Raw genomic sequence first — 25,918 nt, forward strand, 5'->3', positions numbered from 1 at the left:
CTTCCCTATTGCTTTCTGCCATCTCACTACATCCAAAAACCTATCCTGGAGTTGCGGGACCTTTGGGAATGACGTGCATTATCGTTGTTATATTTATACCCCGCCCATCTGGCTGGGTTTCCCCAATATTGGCAGGGGAGAGGTGCATATGGAGGGAGGAGTTCGCTGAAATTGCCTTTGTTGTGTGAACAGAGGGATCCAGTTTGGTTATCTTTCCACATAAGATTTAATGAGTAGAAGAACTTCATATGTTTAAATAAAAGTTTATATTTTACTGAATCGGTTTTCATCTAACAACAATATCTTCCTAAAACTAAACAGATCGTCCCTCATCTTGCACATTCTTGCAGAATTTATATTCTGACAGAGAAGACCATAATGGTGCTGATTAGCATTCCAGATCCTCCGGGTGTCCCCATTTTCCAGGGACAGTCCCAGATCTAGAGAGCTATCCCGGTTTCTGATTTGATCCTGGAATGTCCCGCTTTCCCCTAGGATGTCCCTATTTTCATCAGAGAAATGTTGGAGGGTATGGAGTTATGCAACCCCTGAGCCAAGGAGATAAATAACTATACAAGCTTTAGAAGATATCTGAAGGTAGTAGTGCCCTGTATAGGGAAGTTTTAAAATGTTTAATGTTTGATTATGTTTTCATATATGTTGGAAGCTGCTCTGAGTGGCTGGGGCAACCCAGTCAGATGGGTAGGGTATAATGATAATAATAATAATAATAATAATAATAATAATAATAATAATAATAATAGGATAGGACATCCCTATTTTCATAAGAGAAATGCTGAAGGGTATGGCATTCTGGTGAATAATTCCTCCTTATTTATAAAATGTGAAGGAACAATATTGAGAGGAGAAAGCACTGGAAAGTTCTGCGGCTGTGTAGCAATAGTGGTGTGCCCAAAGCCCTGATCTATGTCGGTAGGGCTTTGTTGAGAAGCACAGTATGTCCTGAGCTACACCCAGGTTGTGGCTTTGTAGCTTTAACCAAAGAACTGCTCCCTCTCACTTTATTACTGCAGTAGATGACTAATTCCCGCCCATCACTGTTAATATCGGCTCAGTCATATTAACTTATTAAACTGCCTTATGCTGAATTGGACAATACTGTACATTTATTCCAGTTATCTGGACTAAATTGCTACTCTGGTTGGCAGTGACTCTCTAGATCAAGATGGGGAACTTGTGGTTCTCCTGCATGTTGTTAGACTACATCTCCCATCATCCATGTCCATTGGTCATGCTGGCTGAGTGGCTGAGGCTGATGGGAGCTGGAGTCCAGCTACATATGGAGGGCCACAAGTTGCCTACCCTTGCTGTGGATTGTCGTCGTTACTTAAAACATTTCCCCATCTCATTCTTGAGATACCCCAAGCACCTTATAAGCACACCTAAATATACAATGTAAGTGGTACATATTATAAAGTAATAGTAAAGACGAACAATTTCAGCAAGAAGAGGGAAGTTGTTAGGGTAGCAGATCCAACACTGACCAGAGTTAGGCCCATTGAAAAAAAAGGACGTTTCCATGTACTAACTAAATACCACCAAGAGCCATTTTGCCCTCTGGTCAATGAGTTCCATGACTTTAGCACTATTGCAAAGAGTCCTATCTATTGTATTACTTACCTGTCATGGTGGAGGGACATGGGGAAGAGTCTCTCCTGGTGAGCTAGGTGGAGAGTTGAACTGCATGCCACACCTTTTACACTGCCTTTACAATTCCTTCTCTGCCTCTCATCATTTTCATAATAGACATTTAATTGAGAATTATAAATGTTTCCGTTTGCAACGTTTGGATTTTTTTAGTTCAGCTCTCTCCCGGGAATGTCTGTGAGCAGACACATTGTAAACTAAAGACATTCTAATGAGCAGATAAAACGCCTACAACTCTTAATAGCTGTTTAAAGACCAGGCCTGTGATCTTACACACAGGGGTTTTTTTGGGGGGGGGGAGGTTGTTGTTTTGAAGGTGCACAGATTGCATTAGGTGTATTCATTGCAGTAGAAGAGTTTTGTAATTTACTAGAATCAATTCTGTGGATTTCTTCACTGGTATGTTGCAACCGTTTATGAACAAGTAAGCAGACAGCCAGCTGTGATGAGCACTGGCTATTTCTGAGGGGCTACATGCGTGTTGACTGGCAAACACATGTAAGAGGACCCTTGTGCCATTTTTGTGTTGGTATTTAGAACAGAGAGAGGAGAAGGCTGCTTTTTCAAGGGAGTCCATATTTGCACTTCCTAATGTCAATCTGGCAATTCATTATTGTTATGTTGTAAAAATAATTTAGAGCACAGAGAAGGGCGTGTAGAGAATTCTCCCAAAGAAAAGCTTGCCTTTTTTTAAAAAAAGAAACCTTTACGGAAGAGCCAGGTGCTGTCAAAAGTGGGGTTGGTATCTCAGTTGGTGGCAGGCTTTCTGTTGAGTCAGCATTGCCTGGCCTCTGCCTGCAGTGCCATCTCTGGAAGTGTGTAGCAGCCCTCTAGATGAAATGCAAAACCAAAATATTGGTTACTTAGAATTCCACGGCCTGTTATACAAGAGTGACTGTATTACTTCCAAAGTCTAAAGTATGGTGGAGGGGGGGGGGAGTCAGGCTCTAGTAATTATATTCTGCCGTTCAGTTTCTGCTGGCTGCATCACACATCATTTCCTGCTCTAAAAATAGTTCCTGGCAAAGGATAATTCTGATGTTTCCACCCTAGAGGTAGCCGCAGCTTGAGAGAGCAAAAGAAAAAGAAAAAAAAGCACTTTAAAAAATTCTTTTTTAAAAAAAGAAAGAAAGAACTGGTGGAGTATTTTAATTATGTCCATACAAAATATGATACATTTTATTTTTATCGTAAGCAGCTTTGCTTCTCATTTTAATAGAAAAGCTGGATATAAATAATAAAGGGAAACTTCTTTTCCGCAAAACTTGTGGCACATGCATTTTTTTCAGATGTACGTGCACCAGACTTTGTTCCTCAAGTGCAAACTTAAACATGGAAAGTGTAACTGAGACAGACCTGTGCTTGCAGATGTGTGTGTTGTGTAGGTGCACTCATTTGAGAGTCAGGAGATGCTGTGGCTTGCTATTAAGTAGATGCTCAGCATCAGACTCAGTAAGAGGTGGTGCATATGCATTTATTTCCATGTGTCCTCATCTGCTTCTGACGTTGGGGATGGAGGAGCTTCCTTTATCTGTGTAAGGACATAGAAGCGCTGAATTCACAGCTGCCACTGCCCACTTTTCTCCTTTCCCAACTCAATTCAGGTATTAGCACCAGAAGTAAAGGGATAAAGGTCTGGAACCACCAACTGCAGGAAGCGGGGAAATAATTCAGTGCCTCTCTCCTTTATCACATTAAGTGGTGGGAGGGTGAAAACTACGCAATATGCTAGTCACGAGGATTGTGGTTTTCACCCTCCCACCAGGTTTTTTCTTTTCTTTTCTCAAAAATTCTGCATGGGTTCCCTGATTTGGTTTCTGGACCCTGATATACAAGGCTAGGGGTGGGGTGGGTTTTTTTTAATCCTTTGCTCCACAGTGTAGATCTCATCAATAGCAAGGCCCACACACTATTTGCCACTGAGATGAAGGAAACCCTATTTGGATATAGCTGCACTATCCCCATGAAATACCATACTTCAGAGCGAGGTGTAGAATGAAACATTGGTGAATGGACAATACATACAGCTATTGTGGAAAGTAAGCCTGTATTTTTTAAAAAAATAAAAAAATAAAAATCATGAATATTATGTTCTTAAACACTTAGCACAGTGAAGAGCTGAAAATTGTGACAACGTTACAAGTACAAAAAGCAGACTGCTGAAATCCACAGAGATTAGCAGCCCCAGTCTGCAAAGACACAACTGAGAAGAGCCATCTATGGCCATGTTGCAGCAGAAGCAACGGCGATTGGCTGCTGTCATTTGGTCTTTGCCAGAATAGACAACAGGTGCAGAGTTGCTGACAGGTGTGGATATCTGGGATAAGTAAAATTGCTGATGCCTAGTGATGTAGCCTTATGTCAGATTGTAAACTGCTGAGCTCTCACGGAACAGGGAGCCAACTTGCATGTTTTCAGATCACTTGATGTGCCCTCGTTCACTCCCTCCTCCCCACAGAGGCTCTTGATGAATGTCTGGATGACTAAACTCAATCCCTGCCAGTGCCCCAGGATGTTGGTGTGTCTGTGGGCATAGCCCACCAGATATGTATCCTGCATTAAGTCTCTTGAGATTAAGAGAGGGGTTGTGTGTCTTGCATTCCGGTTCAAGGAAACTTGCGCAGAAGAAGTTTCCATCCTAGGAAATTGTACCCTACGAACATCGTCGTCGTCATTTTTGTCAGTTGGTGTGACTTCCCTTTTTAAAAATAGTTTTTATTAGAGTTTATAAAGAGAAGCCAAAAAACTTAGTCTCAAATATCTTTTTTCTTCCAACATTAATCTAAGATGAAAACATGAAGAAAAAGGAAAGAAGGAAAGAGAAAAAATAGAGATAGAAAAATAAGGAATTTTTAAAATCTTTTTTATCTTTTCTATTTCCTCTTGAAAGTTGGTGATTTTCCTTAATGATTCATAAATTGGGGTTCAGTAATGTTTAAACTTTACCAGTTCATACTTGTTAATATTACGGCAGAAGGTTGAGAAAACGTATTGTATTAGAGCATTATGGAATTTGAAATGAGATTCAGAGGTATAGAATCATAGAATTGGAGAGTTGGAAGGTATGCCAAGAGTTATCTAGTCCAACACCCCTGCAATGCAGGAATCCTGCCCACTGCTGTCCCTGGGTGTGCTTGAAGCAGCAACCTTTTGGTTAACAGCCAGACACACTGCCCCACTGTGCCATAAGAGAATCTGTGTTATAAGCTCAGATATATGGTTGTAGCCAACAAAGTCATTGTGTGAGCAGAACAACTTTCACTCCTTCTCCTGCCCCTGCACAAATACCCCAAATATGCTCTGGTAGGCCTGTCATATGTGTCCGGATTTTCCCGGACATTACTGGGATTTCAAAGGTGGAATTGACGTCTGGGGGGGAATTTCCGAAAGGTGGGTGCTTTGTCCTGAATCTTAGGCAAGTCAATCTGTTATTTGGCGTTTGCATAAAAAAATCTCAAGAACTTTCCCCTTGCTTTTACTTTTGGAAATATGGCAACCCTATGCTCTGGCATTTCCCCAGCCATCCAGAGCAGATTTGGTTGTCTGTGAGTAGCACATGGAAGAGGAGAGGGGAGGGGAGGAGAGGGGAAGCTCCATTGCACAAATAGAAGTCATTCTGTTCAAACAACGACCTCACTGGGATTCATACCATAGATTAGGGATCAATGACTGGAGCCAAACGGTCACTTGATCAGTACAACCTGGCTCTTTAGTAGCCATATCAGAAATGACAATGGGATATGGAGGCAGTGGCAGCTGTAGCAATTGTTTACAGTCCATCTTGCTAATAGATGGTGTTCAAGAAATGAAAGCAAAGCAAAAGCACATATCTTTTTCCAATTCCAGTTTGCATCTATGTGTAGCTTTGCAGATGTTGAATTATCAGCTACTCACATTGCCTGTGCTGTGCTTACTTAAATAAGCAAGCACTGGTGCTGAATATTGAGTGTAGATCCGGCCACTTCGACTGCATTGAATTGTCAATGATGAGTTTGTTCAAATGAAATCCTAAAAGTTTATATCTTTTAAAACTACACCATAAAACGCACCAGTTTTTAAACAGTGTTTTGAGTGACTAAGAGCTACTGCTCAGAAATGCTATCTAACACCTTTATTGAACTTTCTGCATTACCAAATACAGTGGCAGCTTCTGTGCTCACAGTAGAGGTGGACTGGGAATATACTGCACAGATTTCTGCCTCCTTGAGTTACTTGAGACATAAATCTTCCTAATGGGAGCAAGGAGCGTAAGACCTGGCTGGCCTTCAATGACAGAGAAAGACATTTCAGATCTGCAGCAAGAAGCAATGACCAAGGGAAATAGGCTTCCCCCCAGCACTTGAGGGTTCGTTCCCTTCCTATACACTGTGTCACGAGGAAGGATTTTTAAAAGAGTGGCACTTTGAGCCCTTGTGGTTTTGTTGCGTTGATTATCCAGGCTACTGAATTCTGAAAAGAAGAGACCCATAAGATTACTGTTCACCTGATGGAGTTCAAAAGTGACTCTAGGAGTAGATTTTAAAAAATCATTTTCCTGGGTAATACAAGAAACTAAAATATGCAAAATTCACAATGAGCAGTCCAGGACTTCACAATCTGTTGCTATACAGTGTTTCCTTGTAAGGTTCCCACTGTGTTTAATAGGACTTACTGTACATCCAGGTATGGATCCCCTGATAATAGTCTCATTCTTTAAAAAGAAGCATTCAGAAGAAGTTGCCACAAGCAAGTTGGAGAGACATTTTTATTTTATAGTCAAATTAAAAACAAAGAGTTCAAAATGTAGGTAAAAATTAACAGAGCTTGAGGCTGTCAGAAAAAAATAACACCTTCATCTTCATTTGGCAGACAGCCATGCAAGGGGCTTCAGTAACAACAACATCCCTAGCAGTTTTTTCCTCCCCTTTAGCCATTTTGCCTACTGTTTAAACCAGGCATAGGCAACCTTGGCTCTCCAGATGTTTTGGAACTACAACTCCCATGATCCCTGACCACTGGCCCTGTTAGCTAGGGATCATGGGAGTTGTAGTTCCAAAACATCTGGGGAGCCAAGGTTGCCTATGCCTGCAAGTTAAAGCAGAGACATTTCAACTGGCTTGAGGCATATATCTGAAGGTCCCAGAAATTGCACAATTGCACTAATGATGTGGTGATCCAATGTGGTGTAATAGTGAAGGGGAAATCCATGCTCAACTGTGCACACCATTGTGAAGTTCAGCGGGTGATCTTGGGCCAGTCACTGTATTTTAGCCAAGCTTACCTCTCAGGGTTCTTAGAAGATAAAATGAGAAGGGAGGGGTGGGGAGAACCATACATACCGGTACCACCTTAAGCTCCTCAAAGGAATGGCAGTGGTGGCATCCTGGCTTTCAAGCATTCCCCCATAGATTGGCCCATGTTGCACCGATGATTCTGTCAGCATGGAATTAAAAATTATTATTTTTATGTGGGTTAATTTTATTGATTGCAAGTATCACTTTATCATCATATTCTATCAATAAATAGATTTTAGAAATCCCCAAAGAGACACAGAAATAAGGAAATAAAAGAAACAAAGAAAGAAGGACTATCCCCTCCCAATGCGCTCCTATATTTAAGATCTTAGTAGGAGAAAAGTGTATGTTGTGTATATGTAGACACCGACATGTTGAGCTGCTCAGTTATGCTTTAGCATTACTTATAAGTAAATACGTCATTTTTTTCTGTTGAATTTAGAGCTTGTGTGTCGGACAAAGAAAGAATCTGCATCCAGGAGTTCTATCCATTTCGAAGCTCATTCAATGTCTTTGATAAACATAATTAATAATGTGTTGTTTGTATTTAAAGGTGTTTCAAAGGTCTCTTCTTGTGTTATAATTTGGGCGCAAGGGTGAGAGTACCCTAGTGACTTGAAATTGTAACCTGGGCAATATTGACTTAACTGGACAGTGTATCCTGACTTAACTTCCTTATTTTAGTCTTGCCCTGAGAAGTAGCAAGAGAGAAAGTGTCTGCTGATTGTCACAAAAGCTATTACAGGCTTAAAACTGCACTACCTTGAAAACTGCCTGTTGTTGTTGTTTCTGGGATCAGCGTTCTGTTCACAGAGAAGTGTTAGCAGCTCCCTACTTGATCGAATCCATTAACCTTTCTGTGTGCTAAAAAAGAGGTGAATGCTGAAATTTTTAACCCGCTGGTGTTTCTGTTGCAGGCATAATCATAGATGGTAGTGCAGACATTTTATTAGATTGTATACTGTCTGCATTTACTGACTGACTCCAGATTCGGACGAGGTCACTGTGGCTTCTCTCTTTGCCGCTGGTGACAAGAGCCGTAGTTTGTTGACCTAATGTGTTTCTTTCCTCTTTCTCTCCCCGATGTAAAATGTAACAGCTTCCAACCCCCAGGAAGCCTGAACTCTTTTAAAGGCCCTGGATCTCTCTTGCAGCCTATGTCAAGGCTTGAACTTTCCAAATTATGTATTTCAGACGTTGAGGAAAAAAGGACTTAATGGCTGTGACAGCCCAGACCCCGATGCAGATGATTCAGTAGGTCACAGCCCTGAGTCAGAGGACAAGTACAGGAAAATTAATGAAGATATTGATCTAATGATCAGCAGGCAAAGATTATGTGTAAGTACCCTGAACTCCCTTTCATTTTTTTTTTACTTTCTGATATTTCTCTGAACCTGGCAGGCATTGAACAAGAAAGAAAACAAAGGTTGTGAAAGCCCCGATCCCGACTCCTCTTATGCCCTCACCCCACGCACTGAAGAAAAATACAAAAAAATTAATGAAGAATTTGATAATATGATCAAGAGCCATAAAATTCCTGTAAGTACCAAAGGTTAGATGGCTGTCTGCTGATAACCGCTGCAGTAACACATCCTAACCCTTTCAGTTCTGGTTTCTTCCAAAAATGCAAATTCAGTGGGGGACCTATTTTGATAGCTCCCATTTGAAACCAAATTGCATGTAGGACATACCGCACCAACGTATATATTTTGGTCCTGAGGTGTGTGAAGTTCCTTAAAAAGATATATTTGACAAACCAGAGGCAAAGCCTAGAGAAGGAAGTTAAAAAATGTACGTTACATACAGGAGATTTTCAGAATTCTGGTTGACCACACTACCTACCCCCAAAATGTATTTAGAAGACATCTAAGCCGTGGGCAGTTTAACATACTCACAGGCAGCTTTCTGTGGGTCTAAAGGGGGGGGGGAAGAATGGCTTCAAGTTGAATTAGAGAACGTGCATCCTGCTACCACTATTATTAAAGCTATGCTCTAAACTCAGTTACCACACTGAAGGGTTACGTAGCTAATTGCTGGTTGCAGGAAAGCAGACTGCATGAGAGCCTAATGGTAGCATTCAGTCACGTTGGCGTGTTGGAGGTGATTTTTACAGCTTCATCAGAAGATTTGCTTTGACCCCATCAGCATTCCTCTTAACGCTTTAACAAGCGCTAAATTTTGTTTTAACCAAGACGGAATTTCTAACAGTCATATGCCTTGCCAGATACTTAAAGAGAAATAACTCTGCATGTAGCTATTTTGTTTGCACAGACATAAAGGGGCAAACTTCATATGAATACTGTAAGCATTACATAAGTACAATTGAGTATTGTTTGTGTGTACTATATTTGGTCGCAAATTTCAGAAGGGCACTTGCTTTCTAGGCAAAACAACCAAGATCCCTGTGGCATCTTAAAAGGTTTAACAAATATACCTTGTCATAAATGTGGATTAGACTCTGCTCTGTGAAAGCTTATGTCACAATAAACGTGCAAAGTCTTTTAGATGCCACAGGGGCCAATGTTAAATTCTGTAGCATTGTGTTTGTGACACTGATTTAGGGGGGAATTCCATAGGTGATTTCATTCTCATAAAGGGACAGTTTTTAAGAGAAGAAACTTCAGACAAATTCACACATGACAGCATACTGCAGGGGGCATTATGAAAAATTAAGCTCATTACTGTACTTCTTTCATGTTAGGCAGTTACCTAACAGTAGGGGCCAAGCTTGCAGGGAGAGGTGTATGTCAACTTATCATTGGCTCTCACTTAAACCAAATCTGTAAACTGTCCTTTAAAGCTTGTAGGCTATGCTAATTTACCCCATACTTGAGATAAGATTGTTCCAGTTGTGCCTTTTTGGACACTGAAGCAACACATGAATCTGTGTGGACAGAAAGTTACTTAGGGTTGCCATATGTCTGGAATTTCCCAGACATAGCCAGTATTCAGCGCTCATAAACAGCGTCCAGGCAGAAATTGCTGAAAAGTCTGGGGAAATCCAGACGTATGGCAGTCCATATTGGTAGATATTAATAAAACAAGTTTTATTAAAAATAGCACAACTTTTTCATTTTTTGAAATATGTCACCCCTAAGCTCCTATACAGTCCGGACTCAAGCATCGTGCTTGCTGCATGGAGGCTGGGCTAGTTTGTCCATTTCTGCTCCACTGCCTTGCCTTTCTCCCAGCTACATTCGTCCATGTGCAGATGAGGGGAGCCTCCCTGTTTTGTTCCTTGCACAGTTGCACTTATCTACAGCATCAATTTGTTGTAGTTGTGCCATTTGAATTTTGGTCGAGTTTCTCCCAAGGTACCTTATTCGCACAAACAATGAAATAATCGACAAACATATCTGTTATTTGACCATAGCCATAAGTCATGTGCTCTTGATGCATTAAAAAAAATAAAGTGGGTCAAATTCAGAATTGTGTTAGGCAGTGAAGGCAAGTGTATTGTAAGCAATAGGCAAGAGCCACATCATAATTAAGGGCTTGTCCACACTTCCTCTTGTCCCGCTGCTTTTCCCTGGGAAAAACCACTCTTTAGCACACAATCAGGGCAAGCAGCAATTCAGGGTTTTTTTCAAAATTGTTGTTTGCTCCAATTTAGCACTAAAGAGTGGGTTTTCCCTGGGAAAGGAGTGGGGCAAGGGGATGACACCTCAGACCCATGTCTAGAAAATGTGGGTCAAGAGGAAAACCACTGGGACCCATGCTTTCTAGGCATGGAACAATCAGAAGTGTGGACGAGCCCAAAGAGAGGTAACTTTCCATGTTCTAGATGTGTCATTTGGTCTGTTTTGCAAGCCTCTTGCCCTGACCGTGTAAGCCCAAGTGATCAGCAACATTGGATTACACTTCCAGAAGTGAACAGGCAGTCATTTGGCACGAACAATTTGAGTACTAGGAGACACAAAAATCTATGCTGAAAGAAACATGTATTCTCCATATGCAAAATGTACCCAGCCACTTGTACACACACAGTCCATTACATGTGTAAAAGCTGACATCCAGATGGGAGACATTTGCTCTTCAGAATTTCTGCCACAATTTGGAAAAAAAAATAGACTTTTTGTAACTCATTCCTATGGGAGCAGATCTTTCATGTACGTTAAAGAACACTTTACTGAATTGATCTGGCCTTTGTAGTAAAAGTCATGCTTTCGCAAACTTTTGGAAAACTTAATGTTTTACCCAGGAGACCAGAACAGCTCCAAATTGGACCAGTGTTCCATTTCAGAGCACTTTTTTCCGAAATGCTTAACATGTGTATTCAATTTTTAATTGAATGCATGCGCACTTGTGTTTCCCTTTCCACTCACGCTCTTCTCACTTGCCTAATTCCATATGTCGGAAGGAGAGCTTTGAAGCTGCCACTGTGATTTTAGCAAGCCAAGCTCCGACACGGAGGTATTGCTCAATAATGAAACAGCTACAGTATAGCCTTTTACTGACTCAGTGGTCTTGTGAAACCTCCAGCCCTTATTTCTTCACCAGGTGGGAACCTTGCCACCGAAGACCTTTCCTCTTTCTTTGTTAAACTATGGTAGGGGAACTAAAAGAGATAATCTCTGTTCAAATGGGATTCCAGTAAGGTACCCAGATTTAAGAAAGAATTGAGGTCCTGTGCCTTTTGTGGGTGGGTAGAATTTCAGCAGGTACATCTCCTCTTGCAACGCGGAGTCATATTGGAGCAGACCAAAGGTCCATCTAAGCTTAACATCCTGTTTTCCATGGAGGCCAATCAGACATTTCTGGCACTGAGGGCAATAATTCTCTACTGTGGCTTCCTCTCACACTGTCTCTGCACATGAAGTTCTGTAGAGCCATCATGGACTTGTTCACTCCCCTTTTAAAGCTATGTCCTAATAGCAATGCCCACATTTAATGCAAGGGAATTCCATTCAGTCCATGAAATGTAAAGAAGTGTTTATTTTGATTGCTGTGAATCTGCTGTTAGTCACTGATAATAGTGGGAGGTAAGGTAATAGTGGGAGAAGCTTAACTTCCTTGAATTCCACTCTTTAATGTTGGAATTATTATCACAGCCCTTCCAAGCTATGACAAGCTACATAGGTTGCTATGTGCCCTCAGAGGCTTTCCCTGATGGCCACAGGGTCTTTCCCCCCTCTCCTTCCCTCTGCTGAACGGGCCACATTTTGCCAATAGAAGGCTTTTTAAAAAGGCTAATTGCAGTGTGTGGGGCATTTGTTGGGTCAGATTACTATGCACCTGAGGTGCTTACAACAGTTTCTCAGAGTTGAAAATGCACCCCTGGTCTTGCCTGTATTGCATCGCAGCAATTTCAGAGTCCAGGGTCCAAGTCTATTGACTTTTCTGTGTAAAAGACTTCCAATAAGTTCCAATATCCAATATCTGGTTACTTTAAAAAGTGGGGAGAAGCACGTCAAGAATAACAGAAACAACAGCAGAAAGAACAGCACTATCAAATTTACTTTTTTATTTTAAAAAATCAGAAATCTATGTCTGGCAGCATACTTTTTTGAATTATACATGGTGGCATATTTTTGTGAATGGACTCAATCGAAGTATCTAGCACCACCTCCAGGGTAGAGGTGGTAAAAAGCTTGTTTATTTACTTATTGCTTAGTTATTACATGTTTTAAGCCCCCCTTTTCAGATAACTAGAAAGACACAAGGGAAGAAGAGTGGGAGGAAAAGGTAGAGGAGGTGATCACTTCTTCTGGGACAAAATAAAGCAGTGAACTACATCAACTTCTATCTTGTTTGGGCCAGGCTGGTCTTCCCTTGCTTGAATAGCAGTTCATGACTCCTGTTCCCTTGGCAAAGTGTTTACCCCCCCCCCTTGCTTCTGCAACTGGCCCTTGGAGCAGAGTGTTCTTTCTGGCAGGAAGGGGGAGAGCATGTTTCCTGCAGCTGTTCCATCTTTGTCTCCCCGTTGCTGTGATATTCTTCCTTGTCAAGATTATGTTCGCTCAAATTATTCCCAATCTCCTCTTCTGCCCTTCCTCTGGGCCAATAAAGTATTGCATCGGTGTGAAATACTGAGCAGCCTCATACAACACCGCCAGTGGCCTTTCCTACTGCTGTTGAACAAATCTGTTCCGCTTGTCTAGACGTCAGGGAAACTGCACATGGCCATTCCACCCTCTGCAGGGCTGGTGTTTGTGACTACCATCTCATCTGTCTCCATTTGGAGCATAAGAATCTGCCTCGCATTGAATCAGAGCAACAGTCCATCTGTCCTGACTCTCCAGAGGTTCAGGCAAGAGACATTTGCAGCCCTGCCTAGAGAGGCCAGCTATCGAACCTGGGACATTCTGCATTCAAAGCTAATGCTGTACCACTGAGCTACTGTCCTTCAGTTTGCTATGAACAGGAGCTGAAATTATGCAGTTCTGTGCTTCAGGCAATGGAGAAAAGTGGTCACCATGAACAAAGCAGTTGTGTATGCAGATGTCCATTTTTTTCTTTGTTGGAGAATGTGAACAGGCTTTGCAAATTCCAATGTGAACTGACCTGATCTTATTAGACCTCCCAGACTAATAATGTATGGATCAGAATGTAGCTATCCTGAAGATATCATACATCTCTGAAGTTTGCAATCACTTGTCTTTTAAAAATTATCAAAAAATTTTTACAAATCCATATCTTAGGTTGGAACACATTTAGAAATGTGTGTTTTGAGAGGAAAAGTACACATAAGTATGTATTTGTTATTATTTATTTCATAAAATGTATACATCACTTGATTGTACAAAACAACAACCTCAAAGCAATTTACAAAAGATAAAACAATAAAACATGCATGTGGTTTGGGGGGATTGAATTCAAAAATACATATTTAAATATGATTATTTTGTGCAGATTTTTTAAAAAGTAGATTAATGCAGAAATTGAGCAGAACTGATTTATGGATCGACACAAAGGAAAGTGATATGAACCAGAAATAGACTTAATTTCCCATACCCCAAGTATTAACAAGAAGAGGGGTAAATGTGTTTCTTTTCAGCAGTGTGTGAAGGGGCTTCATGTGTTTCCAAATGCATATGTGCATTTCAACTGGCAGTTGAAATGAAAATGTGGAGAGCAAACTAGCTTTAAAATTCCGTAATGAAAGGCATTGGGGGCAGCTTCCAAAATAGATATGGGTGCAGTCCTGAATTGCGATGTCCATCTGATCACAGGAGCACCAGGTCTTTCCAAGCTGCATCAATCCTATTCACTCCACCCATTGACTCCACACTACCATCACCAGTATTGCACACAGGGCCTGAGTTCATCACTCAGTTTGGCCTGACAGCTTTCAACAATGAGAAAGGAAATTAACAAGGTAATCAGGATTCAGAAATGATTTGTAGGGGGAAAATATGATACCTGTTTAGCCATTTTTCTGGGCTTATAAGGAAAGAAGAACAAGGCCAGAAAAGTATTTCCCAGGGAATAGGGATTATGAAATGCTATTTTGATAGTCTAGAAAAGATTCATGAGCACATCAGCCAAAACATCTGATAGCAATTATACATTTATTTGGGCTGCAATAGATTCTGAAAGCTTATAAGGAAATGCAGCTATGAAGGTCACTTTACCATAATGTATTTTTAAGGTCGTGACAGGTTGAAATTAGAAAGCAAGGCCATTTGTGCACTGCACTACATTGGAGTCAATGACTGCAAAGCATTTCAGGTGCTCTTTTTCCAAATTGCCAGTGTTTGAATGTTGGAAAAACCCTTACAATACCAAGGAAATACCAAGTAGATCCCCTTACAAATTCATATTTGATCTGTTCTGTGATTTTTGAGATGGATGCAAATTGAACATGGCAGCAGTCACTGGTAATTCTGGCAAAGAAGACAGATAGCATGGCGTAATGGACACATTCCACTGGGAAACTCTCCACACAAGCCACATTGTAATGAAAAAGAAAGTATTATGGGAACAATTAAAAGGATGTTCATGGCAGGCAACCCAAGATTGGCCGAAGGGTTTCTGAGGTTCTAAATATGTTTTCATATAGCACAAGATCATTGAAACAAGAGTTTTCCTTTGACAACTCGCCTCAAGACAGATACAAAACTGCTTGTTCAAGTGAAGTGCAGTTGAGAACCAGCTGCTTTACTCTATGCTTCTTAGGCAAATTGATGCTATTTTATGATAACTTGTTTGCATATGTATTATCCATAAATAGAAAAGTACTGTAAGCCCGGCTTTTAGAGTGACGGGTATTCACGGGCAACCTTCGTTTTTCTTTATTGTAACGTAATGACTAGGTCATCCACACCTTTTCCAGTTGTCTGTCTTTTCTATAAGCTCATTTTTCCACCTGCGTGTATCGTTCCCTAGCCATATCCAGAAATGCTTTTTATATCCTCCCAATTCTTGCCACCTCACTCTGCCCTAGCATAGAGCTTGAACATTTAAAAGCTATAGGGAACAATCCACCTTTGTCTTAAGGGTAAGCAAGCCCAGCTGAAATAAACTGGAGTTGCAAAGGAACACAGTTGTACATTTTTCCTACATGCATGGTAAACCAAGCATTCCCCTCAAATTCACTTTGATACGTGATCATGATAAAAGACTACACAAACCCTGCTGATCCTACAAAAAGGAAAGGATGTGGGCAGGCGGCCATGTGTGTGGTTCTCCAAATTTCTTAGCACCCTGCCAGGTCAAATGGCTTCACGCTAGCCTGTTCACTAAAGCGACTTGGAAATGGAATTATTGCATCCACTTTGACATAGGTTCATTTTGTAGACACTTACATGTGCCTGTTTGGATCTTGACAGGTACCGGTATATGAAATTCAAAATAATTATTTTTAAGAAAACAGCTTGCCATTTCTTGTGTATGGCCTTGATTTTAGGGGAGCAGTGGTGATCTGAGACTGCTTTGTATTGTGTACCATTTACTATCCAAAAACTCCGGTTCCTACTACGTAACGGCAAACTATAAAATCCCAAGGCATGGCCCAAAGACACATAATGCAGTGCCTTTGTGGAAGCTAATCAGGTGTGAGCCTTCAGTGCCTGGATGGGAGATGGTTTCCTGGGAACCCAATGCATGCAACCTTGAGTTTGCTCATGGAAGAAAGGAGGGATTAAAATGAAATAAATAAAAGCAAGAAGTTGCTATCGGAGGCTACACATACGCAACTTACTTCTAGGCTTTTTTCAATCCGAAGTAGCTCTTTGATTGCACATGAATCATCCAGAAAGACTGAAATCTTCGCTCTGTTGAGCTTTTGACTTGGGTTGCAATTTCAGCCTATTTGCTCTCTCTTTTTTTGTTTTTAAATGAAGAGGGATTAGACTCTATTCGCAGCTCACAAATTCCAAGAAGTTCCTGTCGCATCATCCCAGCATTTGGGCTTTGAGCTGTAAAGGGTGGATTTCATCCATTGTGTTTCTATACTTGGATACATAATTGTATGATATTTTAAATTACATGGTACATACGTTTCCTAAGAAACTAAGCCTTCATCATAACTCATGCGTCTTCCATTGCTGCGGTGTACGTGTTGAAAAACAGGCTCTTCTCCCCGACCCTCATGAGACAGGTTAAGTGTGGAAGCAGAAGAGATTTTTATTTTTTCATTTTGGGTTAGAAGAAATTTCATGCCAGGGTTTTGCAACACAGCAATGACTCTCCCTATTTTTAGATTGGCTTCAGAGATTCTAAGAGGGCAGCAGCAGAGGAAGCGCAAGTGAATTGCAATTTTTTGAACTGCCCTTTTGAGGTTAGAGGCACAAGAGTTAGTTTTTTCAGTGTGTCAAAAGCAGCCTTAAAGTCAAGGCTCGCCCCACTTCCATCTCTGTGAAATGGGTCTTGCAGAATTTGGCATTGTTTTTTTAAAAAAATAATACCTGCAAAACTTGTTTGATAACAGAGAACGCGAGAATCGTCTTTCAAATCACCATCAGCTCCCTGAAGAGCTATTGCAGTTCTCCAGACTGGTATTGTAATGCTACTAGTAGTAATATTAATAATGACTTGTATTTAGCAAGTCTGATTGGGGGTATAATTCAGCACCATCTGGAGAACACCCAAGTTGGCTACCCAAACCTAGGGGTCAACTATCTATATTTCCTATTGACCTCTGCTGTTTTGGTAGCTCCTGGCTAAGACAAGAGCCAAGTTTATTTGGTTGCTCCCTATGAATGCACATGGAAACAGTTTCCAAGAGAAACTGGTTTCCTCAATGATAAAAACAGTATCACTAAGTGATGTGCACTGTTTTTTACAGCTACCGCTCTGTGGGCTTTGGTATCTTAGATTCCACTGATAGGGAATGTTCCCTGGAGAGTTTCGTCTCCAAAAGTTCCTTCTTTCACAAGCAGATGTATACTCAACTTGCAAAATGATTATACCTTATGAAGGGCAAGAGGAATAACTTCTTTCTTACTGCCTGATAACTATATGGCTGTAATAAGGGAGGGGTGAAGTTCTGGATGTTGGGGGGGGGGTAAGAGCCCTTCCATTCCATTTTCCTCTTTCCTAAAGATTTTCCTTTTCCCCAAGTGACACCAAAGTAAATGGAAAGGAGAAATGGACTATACCAGCTGAATGGAGCAGCCTTACCAGCTGGTATAGCCAATTTCACTCCTAAAATAAACGGAAGAAAATGAGGGAGAAAAGGGTAGTCACACTTTTTTAATTTAAAAAAATGGCACTAGTGTAGATTAAATTTAGGTAAGTATTTGTCCTTTCAGCACATCTTTTTAGAATTAAAATTTCAAAATTGACCTGAGACTGGGTAAACATATATTGCTCGTCATGGGCCTTTTTCAGTAGGTACCTGTGAAAGTTGCTCTACAGCATCCAGGCATCGGTTGCAGCAGTGTTGGTCACACTGTTTGCAAGTAGTTTCCATATAAATTGAAAAATACCATCAAAATTGCCCAATTTTGGAAAAGGCTGCTTTAGACCCAATGAAATGACAACAGCTAGGCTTGCTACAGGTTGGTCTAATCATGCAACTTCCATAAGACAGGCCATATTGTGCCTTCCATAGTTATTGCTGTTCTGACACAGCATTTCCTTCCTTCACCAAGAAATGCTCAAAAACAAAGCATATGAACCAGCTTATAAAGTGTTTTGACACTTCTAATGCATTTCCATTCAGCCTGACAAAGGTTTCTTTATAACTTGAAAGTCTGCACATACCAATTCCTGTTGTTGTTGTTGTTGTTGTTGTTGTTGTTGTTGTTGTTGTGCTGGTTCTATCTTTGGATGTGATTTATTCTTACTAAGAATTTTCAACTTCTGCATTCATCATGAAATGCTTTGTAGATATAAAAAGACAGTATATTTTAAAGCTATGATAGAACTCCATTGGGAAAGCATAACTTAAAATAAACAGTAAGTGCTAAGTGTACTTCAAGCTCTAGCATAGTCTGTCATTTCTGACTTGTTATATTTCCCCAATAAGTGAGAGCAGGGTAGGGCCCTAGTGCCTGCCTTTGTAGGTTTTGTGGAAAATCCATAACAAAACCACGATAATCGTCATCATCCTTGTAATAATCCCTTAAGATAGTTTCAGTATCATTAACCTTTGTTGGAGGGTTGAAAGCGTATTCCTAGTTCTGTATTACAGCTCTGGACTCACTACTATGTTCTTTTTAAATGAACAAATTTATCCAGGGTCAAACACTTTCAGCTCTGTGACATCACAGATTCATTTCTTCCCAGGGGAAGAATTCAGCTCTATCCTATTCACTGAAGAGTTTTGATCCAATAGATGCCTCCACGGGTAGGATGGGGGAGTTGATTTTTGTCATTTTTCTTTTCTCCTACAGCAGCCACCACTACCTCTGCTGTCAAAGATTGTCCAACCCTTTGGATCAGATATCTTTGTGGGGTGGGGAGAACAGACAAAAAATGCTGCCTCCTCTCCACCTCTTCCTCCAACAGCAGCGTTCTGTGAGCAGAGGGCCACTCATGGGAGTTTAGGAGCCAAGCCAATGTGCCCTCCCCCACATATATGGGTTGCAGCCAATGTTAGTCCTAGCCTAGACCCACTGAAATGAATGAACATGACTAAATCGAGGCCATTAATTTCAATGGACCTACTCTGAGTATAATTTAGTTGGATACAACCCATTGTCTCTAAGGGTGTTTTTTGTTTGTTTTATATCTGTATTTGTCCTCATACATTCATGGAGATCAAGCAAAGTGAGTACATTTTGCAAAGAAGAAGAAAGAATACAATATACTTGTCCCTTTCACAAAGCTGATCATAATCCCAAGCTTCTAAGATTCTTGAGACTGAAGCAAAAAGCTTCCCTTTTGCATTCCCCACCCTTCTAATATTTCTCTGTAAAGTGAAGTCATCGTAATCGCGTGTCTTTGATCTACATTCTTCTATGACACCATATTAAGATGCCACAAGTAAGCAATTACAATTTCAGTGAATGGAAGAAAGCTAAAAATTGAAACTTAATGAAACAGGGTTTTCTTTTAAACAGAACTGTGAGAGGAAAGACCTCGCCAGTCTTTCAATACAAAGGAAATGTAGAAATAGGAGATGGGTGTGGGGGGAGAAAATAAATATTAATTCATGATCCATTAAGCATTTTAAAAAGGCTTTTCTCAAAGTTCAGTGCTGTGGCGGATTTACCCAGAGTAAGTCCCACTGTGTTCAACGGAACATACTCATGAGTCAGTCGTACAGGATTGCTGCCTCAGTAGTTAAAAGCTTGCTGGTAGTGACATTTCATGTTCCTGACTCTTTTCTGTGTGGTTTTAACCAGTGGTTACAACATGTTTGCACTAAATGTAGCATAAGTGTTCTCTGAGACTGTTGTGCCTCCTTACAATTCTTGTCTTTTGTTTCCTCCTTCCCCCTTCCTTTTGTACAGGCTGTTCCACCACCTAACTTTGAGATGCCAGTTTCTATCCCAGTGTCCAACCACAACAGCTTGGTATACAGCAACCCTGTAAGCTCATTGGGTAACCACAACCTGTTGCCTCTGGCCCACCCTTCCTTACAGCGGAATAGCATGTCTCCTGGTGTGACACACCGGCCACCGAGTGCAGGAAACACAGGTAAGGCACTACCCAATCCTATTTATTCACTTTTAAGTTTGGGAAAGGGCTGTAGCTCAGTGGTAGAGCATCTGCTTTGCATACGGAATAGCCCAGGTTCAATCCCTGGCATCTCCAGGTTGGGCTGAGAGAGACTCGTGTCCGAAATCCTGAAGAATTGCTGCCAGGTGGTGTGGACCAGGGTTTCCCAAACTTGGGTCTCCAGTTGTTTGTGGACTACAACTCCCATCATCCCTTGCTAGCAGAACCAGTGGTCAGAGATGATGGGAACTGTAGTCCAAAAACAGCTGGAGATCCAAGTTTGGGAAACCCTGGTGTAGACAGTACTGAGATCATTTCTCAGAATTTTCATTTAAAAAGAAATAAAGTTAAATTCTAAAAAGAGCTAAATCATTTGTGAAATTAAAGATAATAAATATAAAGAAGACAATGCTTTTAAATTGAAGAGAATTAATAGACTCAAGCTACTGGGAATGTTTGTGTGACACCCAACTAAAGGAACAAATGTTCATGTGGTAACTTGTTCACGAACATGAAATAAAATGTTTCTCTTTAGAAAATGCCTATAGGTTTCTGACAATAAATCTTTTCCCCCTCACTGTTGTCTTGTTAAAGACTGTTTCAAAACATAGGCTCTGAATCCAGGCCCATTTGTCGTCATGTCATTAAAAAGCTACACATCTTCTTTCATAGAAGAAAAAACTGGGAAATGAGTTAGAAGTAGCGGGAGAGGTTAATCCTTGCTGGCAAAATAGGTCATTTGACTCCACAGTTAAGAGGCTAAAAGCAGCCTTGGTGGTAATGTGTCAGGTCATTAGAATCTCACTGATGGTGATGTATTGTTCAAACTCGTGGGTTGTTTGTCTCACTGTAAAAGCAAGATGTTGCCATCCACCCAGGTGTAGGATCACCTGTAAGTAGGATAAATAAGGATTAGGATCCTTCACTCTGTCTGATTGAAGCATGAGCAGAAGCGTTCTGCACACTTCACGCATGCGCAGAAGCGCTCTGTCGGCACTAAAACGCATGCGCAGAAGCGCTCTATCGGCACTTCATGCATGCACTAAAACGCCGCTCGGGTTAAGTACTTTTCGGGGTGCGAACGGCACCCCGGAACGGATTGGGTACTTAACCCAAGGTACCACTGTACTATTTATTCTCAAGTAAATGGGTTTATCATCAGACAACAGAAGCAACAAACTCCATTTTACTCTTGCTGTCAAGATGATGCTAAAGTTTAAGCAAATATGAAATACAAACCGTCAGTTGCTCAGGGTATTATTATTATTATTATTATTATTGACAGAATGTCTGTGCAGTTTGAGAGGAAATGGGTCCACTTATATAGAAGTCAGCCTGGCTCAAGCAGCCTGATCTTTATAAGTACCCTGGTGGTCGGAACTCTGCTAGGCTTTGCATTGCTTTGAGGAGCAGGCTGTAATTTCTGTTTGACCTTTGTGGTTTCTTTCAGCTCCTCACTCCATTTGACTCTTTTATTTGTCTTCTCCTAGGTGGCCTGATGGGTGGGGACCTCACAACCGGTGCAGGCACCAGTGCAGGTAAACACAGGAGTGTTTTATGTCCTCTTTTAAAATGGTTGCAGACTCCACAACAGAGAGCTAGCATGAAGCCGGTCTTAAAATAACTCTATATAATTTCATTAGGAGCAGAATTAGGTTAACCCTGGATGCTTCTGAAAACCCTACTCCCAAGAGCCTTCCCGATATTAAACTTCCCAATTTCCGTACATTTAAAGACTTCCTGTTGCTGTTGTTTTAAAAGACTTCTAATGTACTGTCACGGAGACTCTCATTACCAAGAGTTCCCATCAGGCGTCACCTACGGTAATCAGAGGACCCTTTCACAAATCCCTCACTGAAGCTGTCACATACCAGTGTGTGGTGGGAAAGAAAAGGGGGGTGATTCAGGAATGGTTCTTGGGCCTACTCCATTGTTCTCATACTACATTAGAGCAGAAATCATGATTGTGCTTACACCACAGATTAAAAGATGACTCGTGAAACTGGGTCCAAAGAATGCAAGTTTGAGTTACCTAACAACTCAACCTTTTTATCCAAGTGAATGCTTGGATTCTGCACTAATCACTCCCATGTTTCAGCTTTTAAAAGCCATGGAGGCTGGTGATGTCTCAGTGGATATGGCAGCATTAAAACCTCTGAAATAGCATAGAAATTTTGACATCGCATCAACATTATACAGTTTGTGGCTGCAGAATTTGTGATGCTTTTATGATTGTAATTTATTGTTGATTTTATGCTTTTAACTGCCATATTTTTTTTCTTAACGTTGGCAGCATAGACCATTTTGCATATATGTGTGTGTGTGTGTGTGCTGTTTTTTTAAAAAAAGTTTGTTTCTACAGTCACTTAAGTATAGAGAGTGTAGAAAGCATGATAATCTTCATTGTTAGCTTCCCCCACTTTTCTTGATTCTGTTAACCAAGTTCTGTTTCATGTTGGTGATATCTGTTTGAAGCATGTACCAGGATTCTTGACCTTTTATGTTAGAGAAACTTAAAAACTGCAGAGTAATAAGATAGGAATGGAACTTGATTGACCTACTAATGAGTGTCCTCTACTGGTTTGTTAAAGCATAGCAACCTTTCTCTCTCTCCCCCCCCCCACCCTTGCTCATAGGAAAGTGACAGGGATTAATTTTTGGCCTTTGGGAGAGGGTAACTTTCATGAATTGAAATGGAGATTTTTCTGCATACAGAGTTGGTTTAAATATCACCAATTTTGTTGACTTGAAAGACACTTGGCGGGAGAGACAACAAGAAAATGAGAGAAATTCTATTTTAAAAGTATAAAATATATTATTGACTGGAGAATTTGATTTTAAAAAAATTAAAAGTCCTGATGGCTCCTTCCTGTGGAAGAGTAGTGTTTATAAGAACAGATAAAAAGTGTGATTGTGTCCAGAATCCTGGTTCCTTTTGTGTTTAGACCTTATTGCAGATGTGCATTCTTCATGTCTTAAATTTGGAGCAGTAAGAAGAGTCATTTGCTGTAGGGCAGAAAGGAAGAGGAGAGGTCATTACGAGGTTGAAACGTCTGCCACAGTGGCATCATTCAACAATGGTTCTATTTTGGAGAGTCCCCTCTCCCTCTTAAATATCAAAAGTTCTTTGTTGACCATTTTTTCTTGAGGAACAGAGGCCCATGTGTACGTTGACATTGCCATCTTAGAAGCTGATAGGGCGGTCTTATGGATCAATTTGCCAGGGTATACAGTCTTTGTCAAATTAGAAGTTCATGCATTCGCATTTTTCCTGTTGCACCTAAAAATAGCCAGTTTGCAACAAAGGAAGAAGAACGTAGTTGTTTTTGAGTTTTACTACTGTAATTATAAAAAGAAGCAACTTTTGATTACTAACATAAGGGCATCAGTTCCTGCATTACTTTAACAAATTACACCGTAATGTGAAGATGGGAAACGGGGGGGAGGGGGGACCTACTTCGGTTAGGTATGCCCATATTTTCAAAAGGCTGCTATTTTGTTGGTTTGGAACGTTTGGTATAATAATCGTGAAATCATCCACAACTTTACCTTGGGAACCTACCCAAGACATAAATAGAGCCTGGAAATAGTGACTACTTTTTATTATCCCAAGCAATTAAATACCAGTAGTGGTATTTTTAACTAAAACCAAGGTTATCTCAGGTTTGCTAGAGTACATTTGTTCAAAACTTTTCTCCAGTTGGGTAGCTTATGCCATGTGACTGTCACAACTGCCAACAAAATGAGAGTGGACTTCCTATTTAGTAGTGTTGCTAAGCTATAAATAATGCCACAGGTTTGGCAACTTTCTTTGAAACAAGAAACTTGTGATTGAAAGGAAAGAATAAGAACTCTTTGACCTTAAGCCATCATGTTTTAAAACAATCCTATAGTTACATTCTTCATCTTAACACTCGACTAAGAGGAAAAAAACAACTGGCAATTAACCAATAAGATTTGAAATACTTGTTTGCTTAGTTTTTAAAGGAGCACACACATTGAAAGGAGGCATAATCCTTTTCAAATTTCGGCAATAGGATAAGGAGTATATATCAAGTATTGAAATGGGTTTTGAACGCTGACTATTATCTGGCCTATACTTTTCTTAATAACATAATATTAGTATTAAATCTTAGGGGGAAACAACATATCAAATGAATAACATATTTTGCAAATGTATTGTGCGTGTTCCGATTGCAGATGTGTTATTGGCTCTAAAGAGGCTATCCTGATCCCATTAAAGTCATTTGTACCGACTCACACAGTTCAGGGAACTGAGACTGTATTAATTCCTAGTACTCTAATGTAATACTACAACTTGCACTATGACCAACATTTTATCTAATTGAACATGTTTTATCTAATTGTTTTCATATTTGTCATGTTGAACAGAATATTATCTAGTTGCAGGTAGGTAGCCGTGTTGGTCTGACGTAGTCAAAACAAACAAACAAAAAAATTCCTTTCAGTAGCACCTTAGAGACCAACAAAGTTTGTCATAAGTACAGTGGACAAATGCCCTGCAAGACGAATTTTTCACAAGACGAATGCGTCTTGCGATCTGATGGTGACTCGCAAGACGAATTCATTTTGCGAAAAATTCATCTTGCAAATCGCGGTTTTCCATAGGAATGCATTGGAATTTAATTAATGCGTTCCTATGGGCAAAAAAAGAAATTTCAATGCATTCCTATGGGAAACCGTGATTCGCAAGACGAATTTTTCACAAAACGAATTGATTCGCGGAATGAATTAAATTCGTCTTGTGAGGCATCACTGTATGAGCTTTCGTGTGCATGCACACTTCTTCAGATATTTGTCAGAATATTATCTGACTGCCTCCCACCTCCCTTTTGCACTAGTGTACATTTTAAAATGCCAGTACTCAACTTAATTTACCATAAAATCATGAGGAGCTGCTACTACTTTGTCTGACATTTGGCCCACTCGATGTCTGGCAGTGGAGATGGCAATGCCATCCTTTTTGCATCATGCTAAGCTAAACCATGGCTTAGTGCAAACTTTCTAGCTCCTGAGGAGGAGGCTGTGGCTGCTTTGCTCCTCCTGGGACTTTCTAGGTAAGCACAGAGCAGCAGCTAATCAAGGTTTGGTTTAGTGTGTTGTCCAAGCACAGGATTGTGGCTAAGGTCTCTCCTTCTTACTCATGGTCTGTAGCCAAACCTTGGCTAAGCTACCATCCTGTGCTGACCTAAAAAGCCTGAGGAGGAACAAAGCCAGTGCGAGCAACTCTCCTGGAGCAAATCTCACTTACTCCCAAATAAAGGTGAGTAGTCTTCAGTTGCATTCTACTGTTACACAATGATGTAGGGCTCACCACCAGCGCCATGCAAACATCTTAGAATCTAAAGCTTAGATGCTGCAAACCCTATACTGGCCATGTGTTGTAACATTCCCATGGAGGAGGAGACAGGTGGTAATTGTCCCTAACAGTCTAGCTGCAGAAGGGCTTTTTGCCAAGGCTTTGGGCTCCTTGAGGGGTAAAGGTAAAGGGACCCTTGACCATTAGGTCCAGTCATGGACGACTCTGGGGTTGCGGCAATCATCTTGCTTTACTGGCTGAGGGAGCCAGCGTACAGCTTCCGGGTCATGTGGCCAGCATGACTAAGCTGTTTCTGGCAGCGCATGGAAACGCCGTTTACCTTCCTGCTGGAGTGGTACCTATTTATCTACTTGCACTTTGACGTGCTTTTGAACTGCTAGGTTGGCAGGAGCAGGGACCGAGCAACGGGAGCTCACTCCATTGCGGGGATTTGAACCGCCAACCTTCTGGTCGGCAAAAACCCTAGGCTCTGTGGTTTAGACCACAGCGCCACCTATAGTGTTAAGTTGCAGTAACCCTCTTCATGGAAGCTGATGACCCCTTCCCGTTTCCAGCTATGAAATGAAAGGGTAATCTGCATATCTAG

At 40.8% G+C, this 25,918-nt stretch overlaps 1 protein-coding gene across 20 annotated transcripts in view; it reads left to right on the plus strand.

Annotated features, from left to right (window-relative positions):
- Positions 1-25,918, plus strand: part of MEF2C (myocyte enhancer factor 2C) — a 170,104-nt gene that overhangs the window by 110,348 nt on the left and 33,838 nt on the right. For 16 of the 20 annotated variants that reach the window (XM_088653047.1, XM_088653049.1, XM_088653048.1 and 13 more), the window contains 3 exons: positions 8,136-8,279; positions 19,784-19,970; positions 21,482-21,529. In XM_088653047.1, coding sequence (XP_088509173.1) covers positions 8,136-8,279; positions 19,784-19,970; positions 21,482-21,529 — 379 coding nt within the window. Of the gene's footprint in view, positions 1-8,135; positions 8,280-8,342; positions 8,481-19,783; positions 19,971-21,481; positions 21,530-25,918 lie in introns of all 20 variants that reach the window. The other 4 variants (XM_035099850.3, XM_035099853.3, XM_088653061.1 and 1 more) reach the window with 2 other exon arrangements.

This window comes from Zootoca vivipara, chromosome 10 (genome assembly GCF_965207765.1).
Source record: "Zootoca vivipara chromosome 10, rZooViv2.hap1.1, whole genome shotgun sequence".
Lineage (NCBI taxonomy): Eukaryota > Metazoa > Chordata > Lepidosauria > Squamata > Lacertidae > Zootoca > Zootoca vivipara.